This window comes from Ylistrum balloti, unplaced genomic scaffold (genome assembly GCF_031769215.1).
Source record: "Ylistrum balloti isolate Yb309-2 unplaced genomic scaffold, AGI_CSIRO_Ybal_v1 Utg370206, whole genome shotgun sequence".
NCBI lineage: Eukaryota > Metazoa > Mollusca > Bivalvia > Pectinida > Pectinidae > Ylistrum > Ylistrum balloti.
This window is the reverse complement of record NW_026782178.1, coordinates 616,713-641,854: the sequence shown is the minus strand read 5'-3', so window position 1 is coordinate 641,854 and position 25,142 is coordinate 616,713. Positions and strand designations below refer to the sequence as shown.

General features: G+C 36.9%; 1 protein-coding gene across 1 annotated transcript in view; it reads left to right on the top strand.

Annotated features, from left to right (window-relative positions):
- The window catches only part of LOC132551541 (calcium uniporter protein, mitochondrial-like), a 75,419-nt gene that overhangs the window by 8,697 nt on the left and 41,580 nt on the right, over window positions 1–25,142 (top strand). Inside the window, exon 2 of the mRNA XM_060215693.1 lies at window positions 13,929–13,989. Within this exon, the coding sequence (XP_060071676.1) occupies window positions 13,929–13,989 (61 nt within the window). The remainder of the gene's footprint in view (window positions 1–13,928; window positions 13,990–25,142) is intronic.

The window sequence follows — 25,142 nt, the reverse complement described above, 5'->3', positions numbered from 1 at the left end:
TATATGTATGATACATGTGAGAGTACAATGTTACATACAGGACATTATCTTATATGTATGATACATGTGAGGGTAGAATGTTACATACAGGACATTATCTTATATGTATGATACATGTGAGAGTACAATGTTACATACAGGACATTATCTTATATGTATGATACATGTGAGAGTACAATGTTACATACAGGACATTATCTTATATGTATGATACATGTGAGGGTAGAATGTTACATACAGGGCATTATCTTATATGTATGATACATGTGAGGGTACAATGTTACATACAGGACATTATCTTATATGTATGATACATGTGAGAGTACAATGTTACATACAGGACATTATCTTATATGTATGATACATGTGAGGGTAGAATGTTACATACAGGACATTATCTTATATGTATGATACATGTGAGAGTACAATGTTACATACAGGACATTATCTTATATGTATGATACATGTGAGAGTACAATGTTACATACAGGACATTATCTTATATGTATGATACATGTGAGGGTAGAATGTTACATACAGGACATTATCTTATATGTATGATACATGTGAGAGTACAATGTTACATACAGGACATTATCTTATATGTATGATACATGTGAGAGTACAATGTTACATACAGGACATTATCTTATATGTATGATACATGTGAGAGTACAATGTTACATACAGGACATTATCTTATATGTATGATACATGTGAGGGTAGAATGTTACATACAGGACATTATCTTATATGTATGATACATGTGAGAGTACAATGTTACATACAGGGCATTATCTTATATGTATGACAAATGTGAGAGTACAATGTTACATACAGGACATTATCTTATATGTATGATACATGTGAGAGTACAATGTTACATACAGGACATTATCTTATATGTATGATACATGTGAGAGTACAATGTTACATACAGGGCATTATCTTATATGTATGATACATGTGAGAGTACAATGTTACATACAGGGCATTATCTTATATGTATGACAAATGTGAGAGTACAATGTTTCATCATGACACCTTATACATGTGATGAATGTGAGGATAGAAAGTTTCACATACCAGGCATCATTTTACATGTGTGATAAATGTTAGGGTAAAATATTACATACAAGACATGTTATATATGTGAGGTTATCCAGTTAAAATTCTGTTAGTCCAAGTCAGTTATCCAGTTGACATATTTGTTTACCATTCTATCACTACTTATGAACTGTAACTGGTATTATGTTGAATGATTCTATTCAGGAGCTTGAAGTAGTTATACTTTCAATACAATGTACACAATTTTTTAAAATTTCCAATCTTGAATCTCTTTGACACATCTTCCAAGTCTGATATGTTTTTTGTCGGAATCTGTATGATATAGATATTATTGCCCAACTTCAGATACAATCTTTTGAAATGTCTACAGGGTAGTTCGAATTTAATAATGCACAAGGTTAATTGCCATCATAAACATAAACCTGATCAAATTCAACAAACACAAACCTAAGCTGTACATAACATAAAACACAAATCCTATAGATGCATACAAAACATGTGTTACTTCACATGCACACAACAGCATTTATCCACGCTGTAAAATATACATAAAGCATATACCTGGTATGCATGACAAATTTGATATTGAGCATACCTTCATTTAAGACTGTGTCATCATGCATGCTGGACGTTGTATTATGTTATTTCCACAAACATTTAAAAGAGATTGATCATGCATACATACAAACAGTTATGCAGCATTATTTATTATAAGTAAAAATGTATGCACAACAGTTATTTCACGATGGAGAAACAGCTGACATTGGGGCTACACTTTTTAATTTGTACTCCTTTTAACAAATAACATTAGTGTTGGTAGGCTTTTTCACAGACATGGTCTTGATCAAATTTAGATTCATGACCATGAAGTAAGACCTGAATTGATCATATTTGATCGATGTGATGTTTTACCAGGAAAAGAATTCCAAGATTTAGGAATCAGAAACACATATGACATAGGACTACAGCATGGTCACAAGGATTACACTATGATTTTAGATAGTTGACACTCGGCAATCCTCTTTTGTCATTTTGATATACCCACCCCACTCCTCATATTCTACATATCAATCATGCAGTGAAGCTTGATTTAGTTTGAATTATCTCTGATATTGTTGTAGATATAATCTGACAGTCTATTTCCATAAAATAAGAAGAATATCCTGGAATTTCATGGTGTATTCAGAATAGGATGCAGAATGTTTATCTGTCTTTGTGTCAGATCTGTCACTGATCTAAAGCTAGGGAAGCTAAGGACTCTACATTAAGTCAATAGATATTAGCTGATCACATATGTGGATCATGCTGACTAGATTTCCAGAACTTGCTTCAACTGGAAAAGTGTTTAGAGTATAGGGGCTTTCAGTAAATATACATGTTTATTTACTGAAACTGTTCCCCCTGTAATCCTAGAGGAAAACATGTACTTTGAATAGGCTGACTGCATATCAATGTACACAGTGTATTACACACAGAGGAGCGTTGGATTGAAAGTTTTTATTTGGGTAGAAATACAAGGTGTATGTTTACTTAACACAGTGGGTCAGAGTATGTGTGTGAGTGTATGAGGGTAATGTGTCCGCCCCCACACGTTATAATATAGAACAGGTAGAAACCTGTACTGCGGTACACTGTAGGACAATATTTCAGGTAGATAGAAAAGTCATTGATACTATTGTTAGAACACCACAAGATCTGATCAAACAATAAGTCGTGCAATATAATCTGATTTATTGAAAGCCGCGGACGTGAATTCAGTGAGTTTTGACATTCAAATGGCAGTTTTTATGCATACTTTTATAGGTTGTATGTAGAAGCTGTCAGTTCAATCAGATATAGTGTAAATGCCTCTGTCGACCATTAATTTATTGGTAGGATGTGTTGGTACTTATTTATGGAATATGTCATATACCTTAACGATTATAGAATATATCATAAATAATATAGAAATATTGATTCTTAATGCAATACGTGAGCTGCGGATACTTTACTATATGTTATGGTTGTAATCATTTCTTGTTTGAAGTTATTCTGTTTTTCTCAGACTATGATAAATCATTGACATTGGGATGATGGTTCTGTGATATTCCAGTAATACAATAACATCCTCTCATACATTGGTACACAAAACAAGGTGTTAATCGACATGGATGAACAGGTATTTGCTACCTTTTATTACACAGTAGTCAAGTTCAAATGTCAGCATGATAGGTCAAAAGTCAAGGTCACCAAACTGGAGTTTCACAGTCACACTGTTACTCATCACTCTGGCTGTAGTTTTGAGTCCTTGTGATTAAGCATTTGTGGTATATGTCTTGATCTAAAGGATATTGATATTAAAGAACTTTGACTTGTACATAGCCTTCACTGCTACTTTTTGAAATAAGAATTACACATACTGTCAGTCTTGCAGCTATTTTCACTTAATTTTTTCATACACTTTTTCCAGACAGTATTGGATATTAGTAATCTAAGCCTATTTGGGTTACCATTACTGAACATAGAACATAAAAGTGGCCAATATTCTCTGAAAGAGCATTGTGAAAAATGGTATCCGGCTTTAAGATCAGAGACTGTCACATCAATATATATGGTTACAATAACATACTGTAATCTTATTGTTACTCAGTCTCTTACCGGAGAATATCTATACAGTGACCAAAATGTCAAGAAATGGGGTGATATTGTGGCTTAATGGCTTTTTCTAGTTCTGTCTGATACCTCAGCAATGCAAGTGTTGTGTCCACCCTACTATACCACGGTATACCATCTTAGCATTGATTTTAGCATTTCCATTGCCTGGAGTACACGTAGCTGCATCTAACCCCGTTATGTATCACGCAAAGACAAGCTTCTACATTATATAAGTATAGACAAAACAATATTTGTAAACTTTGGAGAGAGTGAAGCAAATGATTATATGATTGCTAAGAAGCAGTCTAGGTATTTTGTTAATTCTTAATACTAATACTTATAATCTAATGATGACGAAATAACATGGTGTACAGTGTCAGTTTTTAAGTTATTGCTGACCTATGACTTTACTGTTGACTTAGTCATGTCTTATGTTGTATATTTATACATACAATCATTAATGATATATGTTCATTGCCAAGTTATAATGTTAAATTTCAGAATCATAGGGTGTTCAATGATTTTGATTTTTCAAAAATTCTCATGTTTACTTCATTCTGCAGTTTGTATGCCCGTTTGGAATGTAAGTTTATCAACAAGTCGGATCAGGTCAGACTTAAGTGCCAGTGGAATTTCTGGTTCGGTTGTAGTTTTGTATTAGTAATGCTGCACAATTTTAAGCATGTGACGATTTTGTTTGATCAATAGTGATAATTTAATAAATCAGTAGAATGGTTGAAAATTCGGGATGAGACTGTAAATTAGAGTTTAAATCTTGATGACTTGTGGATGAAAAGCAGGCCTGTCCCCAGAGAGTTTGATTAAAGAAAACGGTGGATGAAGAAGAAAAGCACATCAGAATATTGTTACAGAGTAATGAGATTGAGACAAACAGCATTGTGTAAGAAAGAGAAAACTTGTTTGAAATTTACACAGAAATGAATTAAGAGAGCTGAAATATTCGTATTGAATTAATTCAGCTTCAAAAAGTGAATGAGAGAAAGGCTGTCACAAGCTGATTTTACAAAAAATGTACCAGGTGATGAATTAAGGAATTTTTTGATAATGTTCAGGACGTCAGAATATTTAGTTAGTTGAGAGGGGCATATGTTAAACCCCTGGTGTGTATCTGGTTCAGAAGGAAGATTTAGGTAAGTTTTGAGGTATTAGTCGTTGATGGGTCTGTTATTTGCTTAGTCATGTTGAGGAGGCTCACATCTGACTTATGTTGGAGGAGATATAGGGATGTACCTATTGTAACAGCGTTATCTTTGTCAGCACTCAATTGGATTCATTCCTTTTGGGATTTTGATCAGATTTCACATACTAATAATAAAGGTGCATTATATCTTTAATGAATTCAAATTTCAAGGTCTTTGATATCATTGATGAGTTTGAGTTTCAAGGTTGTATGGTCAAGGTCATGACTATCGTTACTGTTTTTGAGAAAATCCTTGTCAGTACTGAAGCAGCTTTATTTCAAGATTTAGATCAATCTTCACACAATTATAAATGACAATAATATCTGAGATGGGTTTTGAGTTTCAAGAGTTGTAAGGTCAAGGTTACCATTGCTATTTAAAAAAGAAAAACTCCTTGTCAGTGCTTTAGTGGCTTCTTTTCTTTAAGGATTTTCGATCGAACATCTCACGCTTAACTTAAGAATACCATGATATCTTATACAAGTTAGATTTTCAGGATTGTTATGTCAAAGTCAGGGTCACCTTTTTTTGAAAGTCCTTGTCAGCTCTCTAACAGCTTTATTTTCGGAGGAATTTATATCAAACTTCACATATATATTAAGGACCATGATATCAGTGAAGCTTTAAGTTACAGGATGTTAGGATCAAGGTCACCGTTACTATTTAAAGCAAATCATTGTCAGCACTGTAGTTGCTCTTCAATTCCTTGAGGGATTTTTATCGAATGCTAGACACTTGGCGATCTTTTTTATTGCGCTTGAGTCAAGGCAGAACTGCGAGAGGCATTGTATTGTTAGCATTCTCTTACTCATACTTTCGATTGACCCAGTGTTTTTAACTTGTATGGCCATAGAAGAACAAAGCAATCTAATTCTTGTGGTTTTTTTGTATTGGAAAATGGTAAAAATTGTTGCATTGAATTTTTGTGATCATGATATAAGATATCTGATAAAAAATTTACATCTTTATGAATTTTAGTAATTGAAGTGTCCAGAAAGGAATGAGATAGTTGTAGATGTTTATAGTACTTAGCCTGGAATATAAACTTTACTATTTTCCTCAAACTGGTGTAAATAAATTGAATTTAGTGTAGGAGGTCGTTGATGTGAGATGTATACCATATGTAAGCCATGTAGGCCCATTAGACCTCTTGTTTTCCAATACTGTGCCATGTAGAGATCTTTTATAACACTATAGTGTTTTGTATTGCTGACTCGAGATCATGACATTACTAAGGGAGATGGAGGTTCTAAGAACTGGCCATTGGCAAACCTTATCATTTAAAATTCAAGGCAAAGAAATGTCTATGAGCATTGCATGTATAGCTAATCAGTAAAATTGTGTAGTCAAACAAGTATTTGTTGGCCTTGGTATTTAAGTTCATGATGCTGATGAGCACATGCATGCTAGAGATTACATAACTCACATGCTTCATATAGGATTTCATTTCCAGATCTGTTGTCTCACTTCACTTAGCATCATTTGTTTTGCCATAACAGTTGGCAATAGTAATATGATAAGTTGTATGTAGTATTTTAAATAAAATGTCATTACAGTTTTTGACCTTTCAAATGGTCCTTTGTTACTGTCTCCTTTTCTATGTTCTGTTAGTGTTTTGTGCTGTGCTGACCAGTGTTTTGTGCTGACCTCTTGACCTCGGCATTTGATATTGTATGTAGTTAATCCCCTTGGTAATGTTGGTCAGATTTAGTATATTTTAATGTGGTATGACATAGGGCTGATGGTGTGACTTGCCCTAGATCAGAGGCATTGAAAATTGGTAAAGTTTCACTTTGATGTTAAATCCTGCATGTCTTGGTAATAATTATTGTTTTCGATTTATTGTTAGTTCTGGCTTACTTGATAGTATTTGGTTTATGTATTCCCTTGTATTGCAGATGTCCTTTTTAGTAATTTTTCCTGATGTACAGGACTGTATACTGTTTTCTTCACAATTACACCAACCCATCCCAAACTGCTTGGTTATTATCAACAGCGATTGGACCTTCTGATCCTTATATCAAGTTGTGGTACATCTCATCTTGTAATGGATTGTTTACTTTACCATAGCTTCAGAGATTGGTGATAAAGTATCTGATTGTTAAAAATCTCATATAAACAGCTCCTGAAGTCTTGCTCTATTTGTATCAAAAATTGATATATTCTTGACTGTTAAATAATCGTGTATCTGATATGATATGCATCTCACTTTGTCATGGTTTTCTCTAACTTTTCTGATTGGTCAAAGTTGGTTAATGACAACAAACATTTGCCCCACAACTGTCTCCCCATCCCTCCTAACAAAACAGAATAAAGCTTGTCATTTTCTCAGGTTCTTGTACAATATATGATTGTTATTACCACCATCAATATGTGTGTCCCCAAAGGCATCAACACCACCATCCCATCTCCTTCAACACCAAAAAGGATATATTTGGGCATGTGATCACCATGTCTCTGTGCAGTACATTGTAAGCTCCCCAGACTCATTTTACATGAAACGGTACCCAACTATAAAATGTTATAAATGGTTCACATGGGGGACCATTTGGAACCTGTGATGATTCAGTTTCTTTTGTATTTTATTGAAAGTGATAGTGATCAATATTTAGGGTAAATATGCTTATCTGTAGAGAGCAAGGTCTTCAATCCCTAAATTACTCACTGATACAGCATTTCACCATTTTTACATCTCACTTCTTACTGGCTTGGTGATATACTCGTCAACAATCCATATGTAAAATGAAAGTAAATGAGACAGGCTACTTAAATATATTAATTGTGCAACATTTATTCTGAAAGTTTCTTTCTGTCATCTCTTTAAAGAGGTTCCAACATTCATTGACAGGTTTTTGTTCAACAAGTAATAATTTTTTGTTATGTATATTTTATCGCTATCTCATCACATTCTCAATATACACAAACACTCTATCTCTTCTTGGCAAGGAAACACTATATGTAGTTTTTAGCCCTTAGGTTTTACAGTTCTCCTGTCAGTTTGTCAGTATCTGCCTCCTATCCATCATAATCATTGCACATGTTTCCTAAACATTTTCTAGTTTACATCTGTGTTTTTATTGACTCTCATATTGTTGTTATCAACACATACTCAGAGGGCATGATAGAAAAACTTTGTAATATGATCTGTTTATTGATAGTTTACTGTGTAATTTCTGGTAAGTAGCATCAGTATCAGGTAAACATGCTATTTTCAGATCAGTTACTGTCGGTATATATATTCTGAATTATCATAGACAGGTGGCTATGGTTACACTTTTGAAAATTTCTGACAGTTAAAAGAATCATCTTCTAGACAATTTCTGAGAAGACTTTGTTCTTTCTTTGATGTATTTTTTTTGTCTTCATTCATCACAGCATTTTAAGGTATAGTGAGTAAAGCAGGAAGATTGGTATAGATGGGGTCCGTTCTAGAAAGGCTAGACAAAGAAGTATGCTGCCTGACTATAGCTTATGGTCCTGATTTGTAAGCTTGGTATCACTGTAAGGCTTATTGACCCGGGGATATCAGATAGAAACTAGAGCTGGCAACCTTCAGCTAATATAATTGACTACAATCTTAGGTAAATCATGAGATTTTCTTCACCTTTCACCATCAGTGCAATTCAGGTTTGGAGTAAATATGGCTGGACAATGTCTTGATAATTAACATCTCTGTAGTCTCCGTCCTTTTTCTGGCTTCGGTAAATTATATATTGGGTAACGGAGAAGTGAAAGGTGATGGCCATGAGGTGATTGAGAAGATATTGATGGCATTGTCATCACCTCAGCCAAAGCTATCTCATTATATTCAAGTCCAAGGGTTTTTACTACCATCGTAAACTTGTGCAATAATGGATGGTGTTATGACAGTGTCTTAATTAACTGTAGCTTAGGGTAAAGCAGGATTACAGGCAGTAGAGTTTGATACCAGAGTTGGTGTAGTGGTGCAGAAATACCCGAGGTCATTCTAGTCATTATTATCGTTGGTTGTTGTATGGAAACAAATCTTTGTTTTTTTTTTTTTTTATTTGACTGGAAATAGAGCTTAAAAGTAATATTTAATCAATTGTTGATATAAATTATTTGGCTTTGCCTTGAAGAAGGAAGCAGGATGCATGTTTTTGATGTATCAAATAATAGATTAAGGTTGTTGTAAACATACATATTCTAGCAGTAATTTTATTTCATAGTACATTTCCAAGTATTGTACTAAAATCAGATAACATTAAATGCATTTCCTGTTTGTTGTATATACAACAGTTATTGTGAATGGACCCATTTATCAGAGCTCTTACTATTTGCCAAAAATTGATAATGCACCAAAATGTCACGACGCCAAATGGAGTACATTTACAGTATATCAAATTGAATTTTTGCATTTTAACCAAAATCTTGATTTTAAAGGGATATATTTTTGGGAAAATCATGATACAAACTAATATTGTTTTCTTAAATAGTAATTTTATTTTAAACATTTATTTTTTTCAAAACTACATTCAGTCCTACAAATAGGGGATAAAGTAGACTAACATGAATAGCAATTTTATTTTCAATCATTTCAAACTTGAAATAGAACATCCCAACCCAACCCGATCCCCCCATCCTGATCCCCCCCATCCCCATGGTGAAAATGAAAACGTCCTGTACAGCAGATATTAGATATATTAACTAGAACATAGGATCAGATCAATCAGATGTACTTTAAAAGTGTTTTTTTTTTTGTACTTGTTGATCATCCCACTGCAGTGTCTGTTGTGGGCTTTTTGTCGGGATTATTATGCGACATCGATTGAATAACACATAAAAACATATCAAGGTAATTGATTTGCATGAAAGGCAGTGTAGTAGTATGTTAATAGGTACAACAAGGATTATGTCATGGTTCTGATCTTATCACACAGTAGCGGTCACAATAGATTGTGTTAACTCTAACTTATTATTGACAATGAACTGTAGCATCTGTTTACTCTCAACAGCTGCGGATGTAAAGTTCCATTCTATGTGAAGTATTGAACATCAGTTTAGTCACCATACAAATGGACTCTGTTAAATATCTGTTAATTGCTTTTGCAATGTTTTCTTTGTCTTTAGGATATATTCAATCTAGTGACTTTTACTATTAAAAAATTATTTGGAAGTATGTATGTTTTATAAATAAGGTCGTCTTATATAACTGAAGGTAAAAGCTACTGGTGTTTACATTTGTCATGTTGCTGACAGTTAATCATGGTTTAATGGTGTAACAAACTGTAATGGAAGTACTTTACACAGAGAGACTGCAGCACATGGTAGCATAGATCTGAAATACAATTGTGATAACTGTCTGACTAGGCAGTGTTGTAATTTCAAGTCTGAACTTTTCTTGAAGATAAACATTTTAGTTTTATTGAGCTGTGTTATTGTGTATGTATACAAAGAATTCTATTGACTTTTGAGTACTAAAGAGATAAGACTATACTATCAGGTTTTAGGGAACGTTGAGATAGATTCTTCATACACAACAGGGCTTAAGGTCAATCTTTGGTGATAATGATAAATCAACTTCAATTTTCTGCATGGGAACATTTCAAATATAAAAAATAGCTAAACACCATAAAAAATATCCCAATACAAATATAAAAAATAGCTAAACACCATAAAAAATATCCCAATACAAATATAAAAAATAGCTAAACACCATAAAAAATATCCCAATACAAATATAAAAAATAGCTAAACACCATAAAAAATAAGAGTTTCATTAAGTATGCATTGTACACCAAAAATGCAAACAAAACATCAGAAAAAAAACCCAAACAAATTCAGTGACCGTGAAGATTAAAAAAATACTCCCAACAACTTAAAACTACTTCTTCAAATGTCCTTTATCACATATAACCATAGATTGAAAAGTTGAAAATTCATTTAGTTACCCCACGGCTGTCTTGTAAAATCATACCTATAACAGAGGGTTCACCAGTTCATTGGTGCAAATTTGTGCTGCTTTAAAATGACCAAAGTAATGGTATATATGTGGTCATCTGCAACTTTTCTTCAACATTCGTTTCATACTATTGAGTTGCATTAAGGACTTAAATATCATATAGATCTGAAAACACTGTTATGTGGGAGTGACAACTGGGAAATTGAGCCACCATAATACATAGAAAATCACTTTTGTATGCAGTCGCAGGAAATGAGTTATCTTAGCCTAACTATAGGAAGAAAGGTATTAGCACAAAAAGGTAATTACGCAAAATAAATGAGTGACATCATGTCAAACTTGAGGATGTCAGTCTCTCAACTGAAGATCATAAACCATTAGAGCCTTGCTGAATGACATTCTGTTGGTGTTTTCTGTGATGTTAATGGTTAACAGAAAACTGTCAATTATAGAATACTGGTAACATTCACAGCATATCATAACACTGCATTCTTAATGCAGTTCAAATTCTCCTTGTACATCACTTGCTTTTGATGACTGATAATTAGAGTTGGGAGGATTTATTGTATAATTATGGCTATTTTACTCCTGAAGATGACTGATTGCTCAACATTTTCTGTGGTCTATCATCATGGTCAAACTTTAACCTGAGAATTTACTGAGATTTTCTAGAGATCTTAAAAGTCATTAAATGAGTAGTTCTATAAATGTGATATAGTTTAGTATAAAAAAGAAATATTCACAGAATATCACTTTATGTTGGTGAATGCTGTGGTATAATCCTTTCAGATTATGAGAGATCACTCTACCATGTATCGTTCGAGAAGGAGTGATAATGTTTAATGATGAATTTTGAATCAATTTTCATATCTGCAACTTATGGTATGACTGACATCTGAATGCCCACCTGTAAATATTTTAGGTCTTTATATCACATTGATTTACCATAATTTTGGTAATTTTTGAGGCTTTTTGTTAACCTTGTACAGATGTGATTTCCAATTTGAAATGAGATTTAACAATTTTTGAAAGAAGTTTTCATTTTTGTATTTCAGTAATATTATTCATATTATCAGAAATTTTCACCTGATCTTCATGTACATGAAAATTATTGGCTTTCAATCATGACATGTATCTTGTACGTAGGTTTATACGTACGTCCGGTATGTAAACTTGTGTGTCAGGTATATTTGAGTTTGTGTGTCCATTATGTAAAAATAGGTGTCCAGTATGTTAACTTGTGTGTTCCAATTTGTTAACTTGTGTGTCCAGTATGTTAACTTTTGTGTCCAGTACGTTAACTTGTGTGTCCAGTACGTTAACTTGTGTGTCCAGTATGTTAATTTGTGTGTCCAGTACGTTAACTTGTATGTCCAGTATGTTAACATGTATGTTCAGTATGTTAACTTGTATGTCCAGTATGTTAACATGTGTGTCCAGTATGTTAACTTGTGTGTCCAGTACGTTAACTTGTGTGTCCAGTACGTTAACTTGTATGTCCAGTATGTTAACTTGTGTGTCCAGTATGTTAACTTGTATGTCCAGTACGTTAACTTGTGTGTCCAGTACGTTAACTTGTGTGTCCAGTACGTTAACTTGTATGTCCAGTATGTTAACTTGTGTGTCCAGTATGTTAACTTGTGTGTCCAGTATGTTAACTTGTATGTCCAGTATGTTAACTTGTATGTCCACTATGTTAACTTGTGTGTTCCAATATGTTAACTTGTTTATCCAGAGTGTTAATTTGTGTGTCCAGTATGTTAACTTGTATGTCCAGTATGTTAACTTGTGTGTTCCAATATGATACTTTTGTAATGAATTCAACCATTTTTTTTATTTAATCTGATTATAGATTGTATGGATTTCTGTTAAGAACCTCCCAACATCAGTATAGTTTATTGATGTGTAAGTATATTTGTGGTCCTATCAATTGCCATTAATACCTCACAAGACAAAATGCTTTTCCTTGGATTATTGGTACAGATTGGTCAACCATGTAGATCATAAAAAACACAAAGTTCCATTATTCCACTCTAGGCATGCAGAAATCAATGTTGAATCTTAAGAGTGAAAATATGTACATGTTTGATTAATTAAGTGTGAAACCATTAGAAAATGAAATGGTACACATGGAAATGTATTGTAGGGGAGTGGCATTAATTTTTGTACACCAAATGACATTTAACTGCAGAGGAACCTGCTAATAGAAGACCCTGTGTACTGTATATAGCAACATTTTGTGTAAAAAGACCACATGTACAGTTTATAGTTATTGAACTGCAATACAAAGGTCACCTGTCTATAAAGGCCACTGTGGTCCCTCAAATGACCTTTACAGACAAGGTTGACTATTTCTGTAGATTTATTACATAAGCCATGTAGATATGGAAATGACATTGAAGTTTTTTGTGAATGACATTTCATATTTCGCAATCAGAAGATTTGAGATCTTCTACTGGTTGTGGTATAGGAACTTTTATTCTATTATATACATGTTATATAGATGAGAAGATTTATATTATTTTCCCCGTAAATAACATTGATATAGGTATGGCATATAGAGGAATGATATGACTCAGTGGCCATACAGTATCATAGCAGTGTATGTTGTTAAATAAAAATTGTATTAGATTTGTTTTCTTATTGATAAATAGTACACTTGAACATTAACAATGATAGATTCAGAGGTTGATCTGCATTGCAGCTAATTATATGCTCTTCAGTACAGATCAGACAGATTTGAAATTACAGTTGCATGGAAATTAGGAAAAAAGGGTTTCTAATCGACAGTCTTGGAGAGTTTCCCATTATGTTGGTGCCTGAATCTCTACAGTGTTACATGCTCTGTGCCCATTTTGTCGTCGTTTGTACATCATGACAGGTTTAGTTAGGAGAGGTAGTTAAAATAGCATGTTTATAACATTCACTTCTAATGATAGCGTGTTAATGTTTCCCAAAGGAATTCTTCTTTCTCAGATGGAAATCATTACTTTGCCAAAGACACCTCTTTTTGGTATGTGTATATGATAAACACATGTATATCTGTGTATATATATATTGTTATAAGTTACCTAAATATTTTATGTTTTATGTTTTTACAGATCCCAGCCCTACTATGTCCATGTAGTTTCCATAGCTCATCTGTGTTATTGTCTGGAGGCGGTATGTATACCTTTTAAGCCTGAAGTGATAACTCTGCCTGACCTTCTGGAGGAAACCCTGTAAAATACCAAAACATCACTGTTATTATGCATGGTTCAGAGAAATATCTGATAGGGAAACTACCATTAGCAAACCACTTGCTGTTGTAGAATCACAATGGAGACCTTCAGATTTATACCCTGTGAATGGAATATCCTGGAACTGAAGTTCTATCGATGTCCAAACTGGTTACATAGTATCTCAATGCATATGTCCACTTCTGTTTATCATCATCGTCATCACCATCGTTGTCTCGAATCACCATCATTATCTCTCGTCAACATCATTACCTCTCCTCACTATCATTTTCTGGCACCCACAGTGTCCAGGCCTGATTACAGTGCCTTTATTTGAGATAGTTATTACAGAGATATCAGTGCCAACTCTGACACCATATGTATGGTAGGTAATGCTCTTCACAGCCGTACAGCTGGTATAGCCCAGTGTGTAATACTTCATCCTCACATTCTTCTATAATTAGGTTTGAGGTTCCAGGATGTTCTAAAAATTTCAGATGAATTTCCTTCTTTAGATTTTCAAATGGTGCAGTCATCTGTTATTGATAGGACACGGCAAGGTATAGGAAAAACTGAAGTACAATACTAACGCCCAAAATGAAGTATGGTAGTCCATGAGTTGAATGTTTAAAAATCTATACATAAATGTACTACATTACCACTTAAACTAATTTTATCTACAACAATGTACTACATTTAAACTTAAAATTACAATGTACTACATTATTAACTCTCAGTGAGTGACTTGCATGACAATATACTACAGTATTAATGGTCTAAATGAAGGAGACAGTTCATGCAGTTCGTTTAATTTTGCTTGGATTATAACTTTTGTTGGTTTATATTGACAATCTGATGTACTCTGTGAAATGATTCCGTGTAAAATTGACTATTTTTGCACTGCACAATGTTGCTATTTCAAACTTAAATGGAAGTGAAAAAAAAAAGTAGAAATATTGCATGTTTGTTCTCCCTGTAAACAAGATTACTACACCCTAATGTCACTTGGTGTTATCATAAAGTTGTGTGACGTGGTCATGAATTCCTTACAGCTCATATGCAGGAATAACAGTGATCCAACTATCACAACTAGAGTAGACATGAGGCAAAGGTGATGCTTTCCTTTTATACCCATTTTATGTTGCCATGTGTTCCTTAAACTCTTATCAGATTATGGGATGTGTAACATGCATGTTGGAAGTGAATTAGGCCATGTTTGTAGGCACAAATGAAGATGTTTGAGAGACTCCAGCATTTTATTGAGTGAAACAGGAATTTGGTTGATGTGTGTAGTAAGCTTGGGTCGAATCTAAAGTCTGGCAGCCAAGCTCCTCTAAGTCTGTTACTAAAGCACCTGATATTGATGTACTGAGTGTTTTTCTTATTATTTCAGTAAATGTTATTTCAGTTTGAATGGGAAATACTCAGGCAATTGCTAGTCTCAAATAATAGATTTCCTGATACACTAGGTGGCTTGTTTCCTTTTATGGTAGTAAAGACCATTGTATAAACATCATTGAAGATTTATTTAAATTTCATCGTCAAGGAAAAAAACTCTTCATAATATGTAACTCCATGCCTGTCAAAGGGCCACTATTTGTCTCAAAAAGTTGGACTTAAAATTGTACTATTAAGTAGTCATGATCAAGATTTCCTTTATTGGTTTAGTCTGCCATGTATTAAGGTTAATTGTAATGAGCTGTAGTATTACACATGGTATATAGTTAAAAGTTGTGAGCTGCAATCTGTTACACAGTGTGTATATTGGTAAATGTAACTAACTCTTATATAACACAGCCTATTTAGTTAATTGTTGTCAGTTGTAGTATTACAAAGGGTATATAGTTAAAAGATCTGAGCTGCAGTCTGTTACACAGTGTATATATAGTTGATGTAGCAAGCAATAATTATTGAGGTTTTTCTTTAGTATGCACATTTTCCACTAATTCCCATTCATTTGTATATAATACAAACAAAAAGAGAGCCCAATAAACCCACTGTAGGGAGCCCCTCTTCCTGAATTATAAAGGAAACGAAGGAATTATTCCTAATGCAATCCAGGGAGAAACCAGGCACCTGATTTTTAGCTAAGAAGGAAGAATCGGTGTCCAAAGAAACTACAGTAAACCCCCTAGACCAATGGATACATGAAGGAAGACATGACAAGGCATGAACTTCATTGCATCTGTGCCCCGAAGCCAAGGTAATGAGAAAGACTATCTTGAAGGTGAGAAACTTAGGAGAGGCATTCCCAAGAGGCTCATAAGGGGCTCTATTCAAGGAATCTAGCATGAATGCTAAAAACACAGAGGGTTTCAGCCACCATTCCATCAACACCGGCTGATGACACCTGGAAAGAGTGTCAACCAGGATTTTTAAGCAGCCTGGAAGATGCATCATCTGAATGATCTAGTCTATCTCCTGGCAAAGCAAAAGCTCTTTGATAGCCAAGGCACACAGCACATGAGATCTGGTGCCCCTCTGATTCTCCAGGTAAACAACAACTGTAGAGTTGTCTATTGCCAGACAAATGACCTGTGATTTCAACATCTCTAGAAGGGATTGCAGAGCCAGCAGGATTGCTGTCATCTCCAGTACATTGTTGTGCTCCAAGAGCTGATCCCTGGACCACTCCCAGTTGGCGAGAAAGAACATTTACAAGGGTCCGATGTGAAGACGTCCCAAAGGAGCTGCATCTTCCAGGGAGTTGGAAGTCTCGAGCCTTCATAAACTTGTCCTCTGGTGGGAGGACAATGCCCAGAAATGTTTTGAAAAAGTAACCCAGAAACACAAAGTCCTGAGAAGGGGATACTTCCGACTTCTCTCTGGAAGGAATGAAGCCTTTCAGCAAGAGCTTCAGGACCAACTGGGTACTCTGTATCAACAAATCCCAGACCATGTGTAACATGAGGGAATCATTGAAGTAGATGTGAACGCGAGTGGAGGAAACTCCACCACTACCTGTAACAGTTTGGTAAAAACCAGTATGGCCTGTACTTCTTCCCTCAAAGCAAAAGCCTTCTCTGGATCCTTGGGAGGAGGGAAAGAAGATTGGCCTTGCAGACAAGAGGGGTGGGGAGATCCTAAATCAAAGGAATCCCCAAAGCTCTGACATCATAGACAAGGCCCAGCTAGGAGGCCACCTGTCTAAACCAAATGTCTAAACCCTTCTCCAGCACACTGCTTAGGACTTCTTTGCAGCAGGCCGATAACCCTGTGATGAACTAGGACCACTGGACCAAGGCTTCTTGAAAGAATGCCAGAGGCCACTGAGTCCTTCTTCAGATCCTTCTGAACAGTGTGTAAAATCCTGCTGAACAGAGTAGGTCCATTGAAGAGGGCCATCAAAAGACGATAGCAGAAGGGCTCGCTAATCTGAAGGTCCCTAAGAACAGAAAACAGACTAGTGAGCATTATGGTGGCAAGCAGCAAGCACTGCAATGCCACCACTGAACATAATGCTGAATTCATGGCAGACATAAGTCTGTCCTGCATATCCTGCCTCTCCTTTTCAGAGAGTTGATCCTCAGGCAGATTTGACAATCTGTGCAGTGAAAAAATCCACATATGATAGGATACAATGTGAGAGGCACAACATTCTCTTGACCTTGTAATGTTCCATGGTTGGAACACCATCTTCTAACTTCCGGGGCAAGGAATGCAAGTCCCTTGATTCCAGCTTGGCCAGATGAGTAGCCAGCTTCCCACTCTTGATTGCATAATCGGAGGGTTTAACCCTCGATAAGTCAGTCACCCCAATTTGGAGCATGTGTAGAAGAGGAATTCTTCTCTATAACACATGCCTGGACCTGGGCTGGTCGATAAGGCACCCTAATGGGAGGATTGTTGGGGAGGAGGAACCAACAAACCACTATATCTCTGCTGAGTGGGGAAACCAATGCCCAAGGATTCCAATGAGGGAAAGGGAATGGCCCAAATCCAAACCTAAGGGTAGGAAGGCGGACCCGAGGGTTGGGAGTGATCCCAGGATTAGCCAAACTGGTCTGCCTGAGACTGGTGCGGGAATCCTTGACCAAAGGCCCTAGGAAAACCACCACTCCCTCCAGAAGCAGACCCAGGCATGTACGGGTTGGGACCATAACTGATGGGATGGTGGGGCCCCCAAATCATTCACAAGCTGGTTTGGTTGTCCTGGAAAACCGTGTGCAAACACAAGGTTAGCCTAGGGACTAGGGAAAGGCGTAGCACAGAAACCACTTGACTGTTCAACCAACCTGTAGACCAGCACAGACACCAGGTTCATGGACACTAATAAACCTGGGCCTGCCACAGAGTGACAGGAACCAGGCCACAAATGACTTGGGGGAAGGAAGACTGGGGTCCAGACCGGAAGCTAGACTCACTGACCAGAGAAGCCAAATATAAACCTAAGGGATTACTAGAAGGGACCTCAATACCTGAATGCAGGGCCTCCGGCACACCTGAGCCACCAATGGAGTTGTGACCAATGGTTAGGACAAACCTTTACCCAAATGCAAGCTCTGAAAGGACTTACGAGGGTTCCCAATCGATTGGGCCTCCCAAGAATCAGACTGAGGCTGGGAGGGAGGGGCCACCTTCTGGCTACCAACTGACGGCGCCAAAATGACAAAGGTGGTGCCAGGCGTGAGATCACCACAGGCAATGTCCTGAGACAACCTTTGGGTAGACTTATGTAATTAATTATCAGAGTTTTAGAAGCTTTTTCAAATTTGGATGTTTTTTTTTTTTGTTTTTATAACTGAAATCAAGAGAGAATTTAGCTAGGATCAACAAATACTTTGAGTAAGGCAGGGTATTCAAGTTTTTAATTAAAGTGTAAAATTTGAGGATATTGTGCTGTGGTATTATTTCTTGATGTTTTGAACAAATTGATTGATTTGATGCTCAGAAATGATAAATTTGTTATGGTATTAAGGGCAATTAACATCAGGTAGTTTGAACACCCACCTTAGAATTAATGTTCTGCAGCAATGTGAAATCACATTTACTATCAAATATGGTCAAATCTTAAGTCACATGTGCTGGAAAAACAGCAAGTATCAGTACCACATTGTTTGCCTTTATTGTATATCAATATAATTTTCATTACATATAAATAATGTTGTGACCTCTATAGACTATACTCAAACAATGTGGATTATACAAATATTTTCTCATTATTGGTTCACTGGTTTAGAAAAATTGGTTTCTGTAGATGGTAGACTATCACTGTTCATGAGAACCTGACTCTGGGCAACACAAGCTTTATTGGGAAAATGCTTGTTTGATCATGATGCCTGAGGACTAGAAAATCAAATAAGCAGTGGTTTGTAAAGCTTATACTTAGACAGACTGGCTTGTTAGTGACATACACTCATTAAAACACCAGGGAGCACCGAGCATGTAATTGTCTCCCTTGTTTTGTTATCCTCTCGTGCCTCACACCTTACCACCATGGCCTTGTTGAACTGATTGAAATCCAAGACCCTAGCTTTCTCCAGAAATACTCTATCAATATTGACCAGCTTGCAATTGTCGGGAGGACAATCAGCACTAGTCTGATAGATAATCAGTAAATCGTATGGAAGGATGTGATATTTCAGGGTTAACAGCTTTGTGTGATGGATACATGACTAGTGTAATTGATGGAGCTCAGTGATTGGACCCTGCAAAGTCATCTTAGTGTGTTCTTCTAGAACTATGAAGAAACGGTTATCCTGATATGATTCAAACATTTTTTGAGTCAAGATTTAATTCCAAATCCTGCTCTATTATTAATGACACTTTTGTTCTTAGTGACAATTTATTGGTGGTGTTAAGAATCATGATAAAAATGTACATGGTGTTTTGGGTTATAGGGTAAGGTCAAACGATTTGGGTTTCTGTAAATAAATCATGACAAATGTCATTTGGTTAATTGGCTTGCATAGTGCAATAAGTTATGTGATTATCTCCCGTGGCTGCTGTTTGATATCTCATATAAAGAGACATGTTAGAGATGAGGGGACCTAAATACTGTACTAATAATGAAGAAACCAACAGGCTAACAAAATATTAGTGGTAATTTATTTGTATAAAATAATATCTTTTTTGAATTAAGAACCTGAAAGTCTGTTATAATTATTGTAATGTGATAAATATCATTATCTCTAGGTTTACAGGAGGATAGTCACTGATAGTGTAAATAAACTGACTTTTGTAAACTTTTAATGGCAATTTCTGTAAAAGTGAACAAAATAACACTGATACAAATATTTAAGTTTAAACAGTGTACATTTCAAACAGATTCACTATTAAAAAGAAGAATGGCTTTCTTATAAAATAGAAAAGGAATAACAAACAAACCAACATGTTTTGGCTGTGGAGTATATAGAGTGTTACAAGGACATGTGATAATGTTACGATTGGAGATGAAATGGCATCAGTGTCAGCAGGCAGACATTGAAAGTAACCCTTAGTCAGCTCAGGCCTGGCTGATAGCAGGGAGCACACATTTAGCTGACACAGGTCTGGCCATTATCAGAGAGCACACATTTAGCTGGCACAGGTCTGGCCATTATCAGAGAGCACACATTTAGCTGGCACAGGTCTGGCCATTATCAGAGAGCACACATTTGGCTGGCTCAGGTCTGGCCATTATCAGAGAGCACACATTTGGCTGGCTCAGGTCTGGCCTTTAGCAGGGAGTACACATTTAGCTGGCTCAGGTCTGGCCATTAGCAGGGAGCATACATTTAGCTGGCACAGGTCTGGCCATTATCAGAGAGCACACATTTAGCTGGCACAGGTCTGGCCATTATCAGAGAGCACACATTTAGCTGGCACAGGTCTGGCCATTATCAGAGAGCACACATTTGGCTGGCTCAGGTCTGGCCTTTAGCAGGGAGTACACATTTAGCTGGCTCAGATCTGGTTGATAGCAGGGAGTATACATTTAGCTGGCTCAGGTCTGGTCATTAGCAGGGAGCACACATTTGGCTGGCTCAGGTCTGGCCTTTAGCAGGGAGTACACATTTAGCTGGCTCAGGTCTGGCCATTAGCAGGGAGTATACATTTAGCTGGCTCAGGTCTGGCCTTTAGCAGGGAGTACACATTTGGCTGGCTCAGGTCTGGCCATTAGCAGGGAGCACACATTTGGCTGGCTCAGGTCTGGCCTTTAGCAGGGAGTACACATTTAGCTGGCTCAGGTCTGGCCTTTAGCAGGGAGTACACATTTGGCAGGCTCAGGTCTGGCCTTTAGCAGGGAGTACACATTTAGCTGGCTCAGGTCTGGCCTTTATCAGGGAGCCCAAATTTGGCAGGCTCAGGTCTGGCCTTTAGCAGGGAGTACACATTTAGCTGGCTCAGATGTGATTGATAGCAAGGAACACTTGTTTAGCTGACTATTGTCCGGCTTTAAGCAGGCAGCACACATTTGGCTTGCTCAGATCTGTCCAAAAATGAGAGAACACACATTTTTGTTTGCTCCTGTATGGACGATAGCAGGGAGAACACATTTAACTGGCTCAGACCTGGCTCAGAAGGAAGCATACGTCTGGTTGGATGAGGTCTGAATGATAGCAGGGAGCACACGTTTTGCTGACTGGGTCAGGCAAAGCTGAAAGTATGGAGAATGTCATTTGACTGGTACAGGTCAACTGGTACAGGCATACATGGCTTAGATCTGGCCAATTGCAGGATCAAGCACATATTTGGATGGCTTAGATCTGGCCAATAGCAGGATCAAGCACATATTAAGATGGCTTAGATCTGGCCAATAGCGGGATCAAGCACATATTTGGGTGGCTTAGATCTGGCCAATTATAGTATCAAACACATATTTTGATGGCTTAGATCTTGCCAATTGCAGGATCAAGCACATATTTTGATGGCTTAGATCTGGCCAATTGTAGGATCAAGCACATATTTTGATGGCTTAGATCTGGCCAATTGTAGGATCAAGCACATATTTGGCTGGCTTAGATCTGGCCAATTGCAGGATCAAACACATATTTGGCTGGCTTAGATCTGGCCAATTGCAGGATCAAGCACATATTTGGCTGGCTTAGATCTGGCCAATTGCAGGATCAAGCACATATTTGGGTGGCTTAGATCTGGCCAATTGTAGGATCAAGCACATATTTGGCTGGCTTAGACCTGGCCAATAGCAGGATCAAGCAGATATTTGGCTGGCTTAGGTCTAGCTGATAGCAGGGAGCACACAGAGACACATGTATGCAGGTATATTCTTTCAGCTTAATTTCATTTGTTAAAACCAAAAGCCAGCACCTGCATATTTTTTTATTGGCACCACCATCATGTTTAAAAAACACCACATTGGATTTGTGAAGGTTACTTCTGTCATGCCTCAGACTCTCCCATCCTAATTCTCTTTCTACTCTTAGCTAACCAAATTATTGTACTATGAATTTCAAATCTGAAACATGACTGCATATATACCCAGTAGTATTATACGCTCAAACCAAATATTAATTCTGTATTTGCAGCAAAGTAACCTCTGAAAGTCTATGCAAGGCCTTTTAATGAATCTGGATGAAGACTTTGGCTGTAAACACTTATTAAACAACAGAAGACACAAGTTACCACAGAATTTCTAGTTTATTCTGATGCTTCCTTGTTTAACTTTGACATAAACAACAAAAACCACTCTGGATTATCAACATGTATTTTAAGATCAGTTTTGATTTTCCCTTAGATACTCTTTAATAGACAAATATTGCGGTTGCTATGGCTTAAAACCCTAAAATCAGAGTCCTCAGTAATGCCCATACATAACATGTACATTTTACACTGTAACATGCAGCTACAAGGTCCCTGATTTTACTGCCTTCTAAGCATTCCACATGTGTACTGAGTGCCTTTTCTGTACCAGGATGTTTTCCAGTTTATATTATCTTACAGCTGTTAATCACATAGAGGAAGTTGGAGACAAACTTAAGGGTGTGTGGGAGTTATGTCCTTGTACCTTTATCAACAAAGACAGGAGTATTATATAGCTAACACGTAATATGATAAACAGTCATTAGGATTGGTAACTTGATAATTACACTATTTTGATTTTTGATATGTGTGTCTATCAGATTTTAAACTGTTAAGATGACATTCAATAAAACTTTGCATACCTAAACAATACATGTTATAGAACGGTCCCTGAACAATACATGTTACAGGACCATGGCTGAATGGTACATGTTATAGGACCATGGCTGAATGGTACATGTTATAGGACCATGGCTGAATGGTACATGTTATAGGACCATGACTGAATGGTACATGTTATAGGACCATGGCTGAATGGTACATGTTATAGGACCATGGCTGAATGGTACATGTTATAGGACCATGGCTGAATGGTACATGTTATAGGACCATGTTATAGGACCATGGCTGAATGGTACATGTTATAGGACCATGTTATAGGACCATGGCTGAATGGTACATGTTATAGGACCATGGCTGAATGGTACATGTTATAGGACCATGGCTGAATGGTACATGTTATAGGACCATGGCTGAATGGTACATGTTATAGGACCATGGCTCAATGGTACATGTTATAGGACCATGGCTGAATGGTACATGTTATAGGACCATGGCTCAATGGTACATGTTATAGGACCATGGCTGAATGGTACATGTTATAGGACCATGGCTGAATGGTACATGTTATAGGACCATGGCTGAATGGTACATGTTATAGGACCATGGCTGAATGGTACATGTTATAGGACCATGTTATAGGACCATGGCTGAATGGTACATGTTATAGGACCATGGCTGAATGGTACATGTTATAGGACCATGGCTGAATGGTACATGTTATAGGACCATGTTATAGGACCATGGCTGAATGGTACATGTTATAGGACCATGACTGAATGGTACATGTTATAGGACCATGACTGAATGGTACATGTTATAGGACCATGGCTGAATGGTACATGTTATAGGACCATGGCTGAATGGTACATGTTATAGGACCATGGCTGAATGGTACATGTTATAGGACCATGGCTGAATGGTACATGTTATAGGACCATGGCTGAATGGTACATGTTATAGGACCATGGCTGAATGGTACATGTTATAGGACCATGGCTGAACGGTACATGTTACAGGACCATGGCTGAATGGTACATGTTATAGGACCATGTTATAGGACCATGGCTGAATGGTACATGTTATAGGACCATGGCTGAATGGTACATGTTATAGGACCATGGCTGAATGGTACATGTTATAGGACCATGGCTGAATGGTACATGTTATAGGACCATGGCTGAATGGTACATGTTATAGGACCATGTTACAGGACCATGGCTGAATGGTACATGTTACAGGACCATGGCTGAATGGTACATGTTATAGGACCATGTTATAGGACCATGGCTGAATGGTACATGTTATAGGACCATGGCTGAATGGTACATGTTATAGGACCATGGCTGAATGGTACATGTTATAGGACCATGGCTGAATGGTACATGTTATAGGACCATGGCTGAATGGTACATGTTATAGGACCATGGCTGAATGGTACATGTTATAGGACCATGGCTGAATGGTACATGTTATAGGACCATGGCTGAATGGTACATGTTATAGGACCATGTTTATAGGACCATGGCTGAATGGTACATGTTATAGGACCATGGCTGAATGGTACATGTTATAGGACCATGGCTGAATGGTACATGTTACAGGACCATGGCTGAATGGTACATGTTATAGGACCATGGCTGAATGGTACATGTTATAGGACCATGGCTGAATGGTACATGTTATAGGACCATGGCTGAATGGTACATGTTATAGGACCATGTTATAGGACCATGGCTGAATGGTACATGTTATAGGACCATGGCTGAATGGTACATGTTATAGGACCATGTTATAGGACCATGGCTGAATGGTACATGTTATAGGACCATGGCTGAATGGTACATGTTATAGGACCATGGCTGAATGGTACATGTTATAGGACCATGGCTGAATGGTACATGTTATAGGACCATAGAACCATGGCTGAATGGTACATGTTATAGGACCATGGATGGCTCAATGGTACATGTTATAGGACCATGGCTCAATGGTACATGTTATAGGACCATGGCT